Source organism: Galleria mellonella, unplaced genomic scaffold (assembly GCF_026898425.1).
Source record: "Galleria mellonella isolate WM207_F2 unplaced genomic scaffold, CSIRO_AGI_GalMel_v1 utg172, whole genome shotgun sequence".
Lineage (NCBI taxonomy): Eukaryota > Metazoa > Arthropoda > Insecta > Lepidoptera > Pyralidae > Galleria > Galleria mellonella.
Window position 1 is genome coordinate 2,619,651 of NW_026442015.1, and position 8,081 is coordinate 2,627,731.

Consider the following 8,081-nt stretch of genomic DNA (forward strand, 5'->3'; position numbering starts at 1 on the left):
TGAATGAATTGTTTGAAGTGTCACAGTCATTAATGACATTTCCCAAAGTTCTCAATCCAATCAAAATATACAATCCTGAATTACACAAAATTTCTATTAATTAATTTCAATAAATCCTAGTCTTAAATTTACTGTAAACTCTTTACTTTTCTTGAAATTTTAGGGTGTATTTTCAGTACATTAATTTACTACACAGTTATTTATTTGCTGCAATAAATAATCAAAAATGGAAGAAAATAAATCAGAAGAGTCGTCAAAAAATGAATCACAAACAGAATTTAAAAAGCCTGTTCTAATAGGACGAATTGGTAAATTGCCTAAAAAGGCTAAAAATGAATCTGAAAAATTTGTTGAGGAGAAAAAAGGAGAAAACTCATCAGAGAATATCACAGAAGCTAATGTTAAAAGTAACTTGCCTCCAGCTATGTTACTAAAGGAAATGTCTACAGTGATACCGTATAAAGAACCAAAATGGTCAGGTTTATGTCCTGATGGTAAGTGTTCTAGTCAATAATAAGTAAACAAATCTTGTATTTATATGTGAACTCTAGTCCTTATGACATTTTAACATACAACTATTTCTTATCCTTTGGATTTTTTAAATTAATTTTTACCATTTACTTAAGTTTATTTGACTTCTTTCAAATTAAATTTTAAATAGTTTTTGATCTGCCTATTTTAACATTGTAGTTTTCTTTAAGAAACTTTGCTCATTAATATATTATTACTTTATAAATACTCTTTACAAATTGCTACTTTTGTTGTTTTCATTCTACCTAATTTGAACTAAACAAGTTTTTAATGATGAAGGCTATTACTTCAATAGCTAGATAGATTGTAGGAATATTATTAAAGCCCATTGAATTTATTATGCTAATGTTTGTTCTATTGTTTATTTAAACTGATCATAATAATTTTGTTACAGGTTCAGATTATGCTTTAGAAGTATTAAAATCTGGGGTTATTGTAGAAAAAATTGAACTGACAAAAAAAGCTTATTATGTGTTTGGAAGGCTAGCCAACTGTGATATTGTTATGGCTAATCCTACCATATCAAGGTACATTGAACTGTAAAACTATATATGACTTTCGTTGGTCTTAAGTATTTCCAATGCATAACGTAACATCCCACTTGCTTGCAGCGTAATATTTAAAGTGCTAATATTTAAAAAAAGACAGTTCCTATTTATAGGTTGAGATATTATCATAGCATGCTGATCAAGTCATTGAACATTAGAAATAAAAGTACTTGTAGATACAAATATTGTTTTTAAATTAAGAAAAATAGTTAATAAGTTAAATAAGGAAGGTCTTTAGAATTCTATTTGCAGTAGGATCCAGAAAAAATATGATAACAACACTAATCAGATTCTAGGGGTGGAAAGATATAAAAAGTATGTTATAAAGATAAAAATATGTAGAATATCACATACCATTATATTAAATCAATGTTGATATTTGGCATCAATTTAAGTTTTTGATGTATTTAATGTTTTATGTATTTGTTAAGAACAAAATTTTTTTTTTGTTATCTTTTTAGTACACTTAATCCAACTGTAATCTGATTAAAATGGTGTTATCAACTGATTGAAGAATTAAATTTTTTATGTACACAATTATAAATGATTATGATATTTCCTCCTTTGTTTATAATTTGTAAAGTGTACTGAATGAAGAATTGGAGTTGTCTAAATAAGTTATTATATTTTCTTTTAATTGAAAATATGCCTCATACTGTTCATCAAGATTTGATCAATTAGAATACAACTCATGATCTGTACTGTATGTATATGCCTTGTATCTTCATATGTACCTATATAAAAATCTCCTGCCATAATGTTCATTAATGCTAATTTCTAAAATGGCTCAGTAAAACTATTTCAATTTATATATTATGAAAATTTGTATTGTTTACTCCAACTCGAGAGATACTTTTTTCCTGATAAGAAAATATATGGTAGGTGGTGGTAGGTGTCAATATGTTTGCTATTGAAATTTGTTATTGTGTACTTTAAGCTATAATAAAAATTATTAATAATTTACATTACACTACACAAAAAAGATTTAATATACAACTGTGAACTTATCTCATAGAGGGATCTGTTACAGTTAACCTTTGAGAAATTGGAAAAAAAAAACATAGAATATTTGAGGATAAAAATTGTACAGCTAAAGATACAACTTAATAAAACCTACTTAAATTACAATTATAAATGTAATATTTTAAATATTATAAAAACAGATTTTTCATATATCTTGGAAGAGTAGACAATTTTATACTAAATCACTTCTAAATACTTACAGACATCATGCAGTCCTACAATATAAAGCGTTCGCAGAAGATGGTGAACCACCATCAGGATGGTATTTATACGACCTAGGCAGCACACATGGAACTTTCTTGAACAAGGATAGACTAAAGCCCAGTCACTATACAAGGGTACGAGTGGGACACCAGATCAAGTTTGGAAATAGCACACGATCTTATATTGTATTGGTAAATTGAATCTTTTATTTAGTAAAAAACTAGTACTAAAAGGTCAATTAACTATGCCTTTTTTTGTTATTTTTTTTATATGTTACATTAATATAATTAAAGAATATAATAAAAAAATTATTTTATATTTTATTTTTTAAAAGTCCACCCTTGTATTGGTGACTTCTTTGGTATCTTAGATTTTACATATAAGAGTAGAACAGTTATTTATTCTTAAAAAATAATTATAGGGTCCGGACTTTGACTGTGAAGGTGAATCAGAATTATCAGTTACGGAAATAAAAAAGAGAGCAGAAATAATGAAGTTGGAGAGAGATAGAATGATACAGGCGGCAATAGAACAAAAGGAGAAAGACAGACTCGAAGAAGAGAGGAAAAGAGATGAACAGGGAATTGACTGGGGAATGGGTAAGGATAGTAATGTCACTAGGTTTTTATAGTAGAATTGCAGATGATTTAATTATCATTAGTACTGGAATATCTATATAATCTAATAATTAATTGTTGAAATTAAATTGTAATGCTATCATTATTGTCTCTGCATTCCTTATTTCTGTCAATGTACTAATATTTATAATTTCCAAATTATTTTAACAATACCTTGGAACACTAATCGAGAATTCTAGAATGATTAATTATTACAGCAACTAATAAAATTTTCTGTTTCAAAGGTGAGGATGCAGAAGAAGAACCAGACTTAGCTGACAATCCTTATGCCGTCACAGCCAATGAGGAGTTGTATCTTGATGACCCTAAGAAAACGCTCAGGGGCTACTTCGAGAGAGAAGGGCTCGAGCTAAAATATGACTGTCAAGAGAGAGGCATTGGACAGTTCATGTGCAGGTACTCGTATAGTCGCACAAGTAAATAGCTTAATGTAAAGAAATTACGCGTCAAAATGTTCATTCATGCATATCTCCGTAACTACTCGCAAGATTTTAATTAAATTTTATAAATATATTGTTTATTCCAACTTAAAATATTTAAATACGATATTTTATGTCTTGATAGTAAAAAATTGACTGAAAAGCTAGCGTGGTAGAGTGCAAAATAATGTTTCCCGGGCCAACAAGTACATACAAAATTTATAGTGACACCTTGTTATTATTTCCCTTCACACACGCGCAAACCATTCAACCTTTTTTTTTATTTTTGTACAAATTCTTGATATAATGTGTAGAACTCATGATATAATCATGATAGAATACATTTGCTGTACCGATTCCTTGTTACAGCCAGTTCTGACTTCTCTTAAGCAAATAAGTAATCTTATTTACTAATCTATACGTCTATACTAATATTATACAAAGAAAAAAATTGTTGGTTTGTAAAGGATAAATTTAAAACTATTCAACAGATTAAAAAAAACCATCTATAGATAACTACATTATCAAGGAGTAATGTAGGCACATATATAATTGTAATTACTTAAGTTCCTTATCCCCGTCTCTGTAAACATATCACAAACTTTAGTAAAAGCTAGTAAATTATATTTGCAGAGTGGAATTACCAATAGATGACGCTCGCGGCAATCCAGTTATCGCTGAGGTGATGCACCGTGGCAAGAAGAAGGAAGCTGTGATCGCGTGCGCACTGGAGGCGTGTAGGATACTCGACCGGGCTGGTCTGCTGAGGCAGTCCAAACATGGTGAGTAAATCTAATTACTCAGTCAGATGAAATAGTAACCCCACCCCACCTGGCTATCGTTATATGCTGGTGAAACACCACTGAGTTATGAAAGTGGGGGGTCCCTGATAGAGTCCTTGATATTTTTCAATGGGGCTGTTAATCCCCATAATTATAATGTTCCCAGCGTAGTATATTGGTCTTCAAGAATGGCAATGCATGAAGGGTATTATAGGCATTACAGCGTATTATGGAATGTCTATAGGCTAAGGTTGTCACTATTTATTTTCTAATATAAATATAAAAGTTTGTATTTAAAATTCAGCTAGTTGCAACCAGCGCCTTTGTACACGCGTGTCTATTCTATAGTTACATATACAATATGGGGGGAAAAGGGAATGTTAGCAATGGAGTTTGTTAGCCCCATTGCTAACAATATACCCTATTAAGTCAATCTCCACGTGGTTCCCCCTGGAAACCACCGTGAACAATTCTTGTTGAATTCGTCACGTTGGCCTAACTGACCTACTTCATCCTCATCTATCATCTTTCACTGGTGCCCCGCCAATGTATACTGATAGCGCGGGCGGGTTTACCATTCCATTATCACTCATTAAAAAAAAAGATATATACAATATGCACTAAAAATAGGAACTCGTATTTGTAGTAATTAATATTCGACTGCTAAAAGTTTTTGTATTGCCATTTAATATTAACAAAATTTAAAAATAGGTCGTAACTACGATTTTTAGCTAAGTAAACCTCTTAACTTCTTTTTTACCGTATACCAAACAGAATCTCGCAAGCGTAAGGAGCGTGATTGGAGCGCAGACGACTATTACGACTCCGATGACGATACGTTCCTCGATCGCACTGGCAGTGTTGAACGCAAAAGGAAGTTGCGAATGGAGAAACATGGCGCCATTGACAAGAAGAAAGATAAACCACTCACATATGATGACTTGGTGAGTATTTATACTCTCTCATATTGGTGTAATACACAAATTAATTAAATGTATGTATATCTGACCCGTTTTGCCATCAGAAAATACCTTGAATGGTGAAAATTTCGAGAGGTACTACAAGTATGTTTAAACAACTTCAATAAAAAGCAGGTATATATATATATATATATATATATATATATATATATATATATATATATATATATATATATATATATATATATATATATTTGTATGGAACTATAAGAAACTCAACAGATGTTATTAATCTTTAGACTTTAATGTTTAAAGTTCTACAAAACCAACAATTACAACTTTTTAGTTTTTATTTAATCTGCACTGTAAATGCATAAACCATAAACACATAAAAGTAACACTACATATTTTTTACAGCTTAAACAAATAAAAGAAACAGAAGAGAAGATAGCGGCAGAGGAAGTCAGACTAGAGCGTCTCCGCGCCTCCTCTAAACCCGTGCAACAGACAGACGGCGAAGCGGACGCCCTCGATGCATTCATGAGCTCCCTAAAACAAGGACCCACTGTTGCACAGAGAGCCGATATTTCAAACGCCAAGGTATGTTATATTAACTTTTAGACTTTCGCACTGCATGGTCTACTCATGATCGCGAGTGGTGTAACCTGGTTGGAACGTTGAAAAACTCAGGTAAATGGAATTAATCTCCATCTCTTATAAACTAAGATATGTTTAGTCTTTAGTCTATTTTAATAGACTTTAAGGTAAAGGTTTTTTGAAACATACAGAAACAGTTTGTAAATGAAATTAATAAAAAATTGGAACATTCATTCAATTAATATTAAATACACACAAAATATTAGATACTCTGATATCTTCTATGATCTTCTTCTATGATATTCTATGATCATATTAAATTTTCTTCTATAATCAGGTCAACTATTCGTTTTATTCCTAAGTTTCATAAGTACACATTATATTTTAATGTAATAACTAAAGATTGTACCATATCCTCTCAAGAGTAAGGCACCCAATGCTCCCAAAACTAGTTGAGCTTTCTTGACCAAATTACATGTATGTTAAACTGGCAGTTATTACATTACAATTATTTGTTTTATTGATTATATTAAAACAAACTACAGTATTGTTATTACCATTTCTATTTTATATTGATCTTAAACATTCCATGTGATGCGTCAGAATATTTAACAGTTCATTTGATTAAATGATAGATAAGCTTTAAACCAGTAATTTTCAGTGTTATCGTTTTCTATTTTAATAGCATAGTTCAGTTAGACATTAAATTTAAAAAAGAAACCGACATAAAAAAAATAACGAAACAAAAACACAAAAAGCATAAAATAAACTAACACATTAAAAAAACATAATCTGTTTCAAAATAAACTCTTTAATTATATGTCCCTTAGAATAAGATTTAATTTAATCTATATTGGTAAAATATTGAATTAATTTACATATGTTTGTATAGATGAACATACAAAAATTGAAAGCAGAGCTTACGAAAATGCACCGTTTGGCGGAGCTCGCACGGCCGGCGCATATGCCGCCATTGTTAAAGAAGGACAGCAAAATGGCTGTTAAAGTCGGCAGTAACTCCGTTATCTATGGCAAGAGGTGAGTTAGCTTACATGTAAGAACATGTAAGTTTTATACTATATATATATATATATATATATATATATATATATATATATATATATATATATATATATATAAAAATGTAATTCAAACACTTTTATGAATTGTTTAATAAGTGCCCTTACTACAAGCTTTGCTTAAAATCAAACTAGATGGTAATTAATTTAATTTGAAGGAGATTTTTCAGTATTTATTAATCCTGGTTATGTACATCATATATAAAAAATCTAATGAAAAAACATCAATCTTATAGTTTTAAACTATGCACAGTAATTATTGTTATTGAAAAGAAAACACCTAAATTTTTTTTTATTAAAACTTAGATCACAATCAACGTAACCAAAAAAAAGTAGAATTGGGCACATTCTCTTTTTTAGAATTGGTTAATTTATGTAAATTATCATTAATAATTATAAAATATTGAAGTTATTAAACAGTCTTTTAAATAAAATATCAATTGTAATATTCAAGGCAAGGTAAGGCTATAGACACCTGTAACACTCAGGGTGTAACGTGTGTGTTGTCGACCCTAAAGAATCCTTAATACACACTTTTTGCAGAACCTCATACTGTAGTCTCTGGGAAACCCTCAATATTATTATATTAATTATTAATTTTTATTCTTTTAATTACAGAATAAAATTAAAAGAAGATAACGAAAAACGTCCAAAAATAAGACAGGAAGTAAAAAAAGAAGAAACAGAATTTGTTGAAGAAATGGATTCTGATGAAGAGGTGGAAGTAAAACAATCGGAAAAAAAAAGTGAAATGTCAGAAAATGTTACAAAAGTAACTGTGAGTGAGACGACGAATGATAGCAGTAAGAGTGTAACAGACGATAATAATGAAAGAAAAAGAATGTATGGCCCCATGCGACCTCCAGATGATTACGTAATTCCAGGAGATTACTTTGATCAAGAAACTGACAGAGATCTACCAGAAATAATGGAGAAAGAAGATGTTTAATTATAAGAAATAAATCAAATGTTAGAACTTAGCAGTTTTATTTTCTCTTCTGTTTTGTAGATTTTCTTCGATTATAAACTGAAAATTTTAGTGCTAACAATCGATACAATATTTTACTCTGTGTAAAATAAACAGTGTATTCGCCCGTAATCCTAGAACTCAATTGTTAACATTGCACTTCGCGTCAGCTTCAGTGTTGTTAATTACTCCATTTGTAATTTGCCTAGCTTTTATCCTAATTCACTCCTTTTAACTTTTCGATGTTACAATAACCCTGCGTTTATATGATCAACTTAGGTCATGTAACATCCTTTCGCACAACGCGATACAAACAATTTTGGGATTTAGAAAAATTTTGACGACTTTCTATGTCGAATTAATCCCTTCTCTA

The 8,081-nt window shown here is 30.1% G+C and overlaps 1 protein-coding gene across 1 annotated transcript; it reads left to right on the top strand.

Moving 5' to 3' along the window:
* The first annotated feature begins 43 nt into the window (after positions 1-43).
* On the top strand, positions 44-7,717 carry LOC113514453 (kanadaptin). The gene is made up of 10 exons (XM_026898545.3): positions 44-494; positions 926-1,058; positions 2,305-2,497; positions 2,728-2,905; positions 3,169-3,340; positions 3,997-4,145; positions 4,920-5,089; positions 5,483-5,665; positions 6,555-6,700; positions 7,360-7,717. The coding sequence occupies exons 1-10, from the start codon at positions 227-229 to the stop codon at positions 7,688-7,690; spliced, it is 1,923 nt and encodes a 640-aa protein (XP_026754346.1). The 5' UTR covers positions 44-226; the 3' UTR covers positions 7,691-7,717.
* The last annotated feature ends 364 nt before the right edge of the window (positions 7,718-8,081 follow it).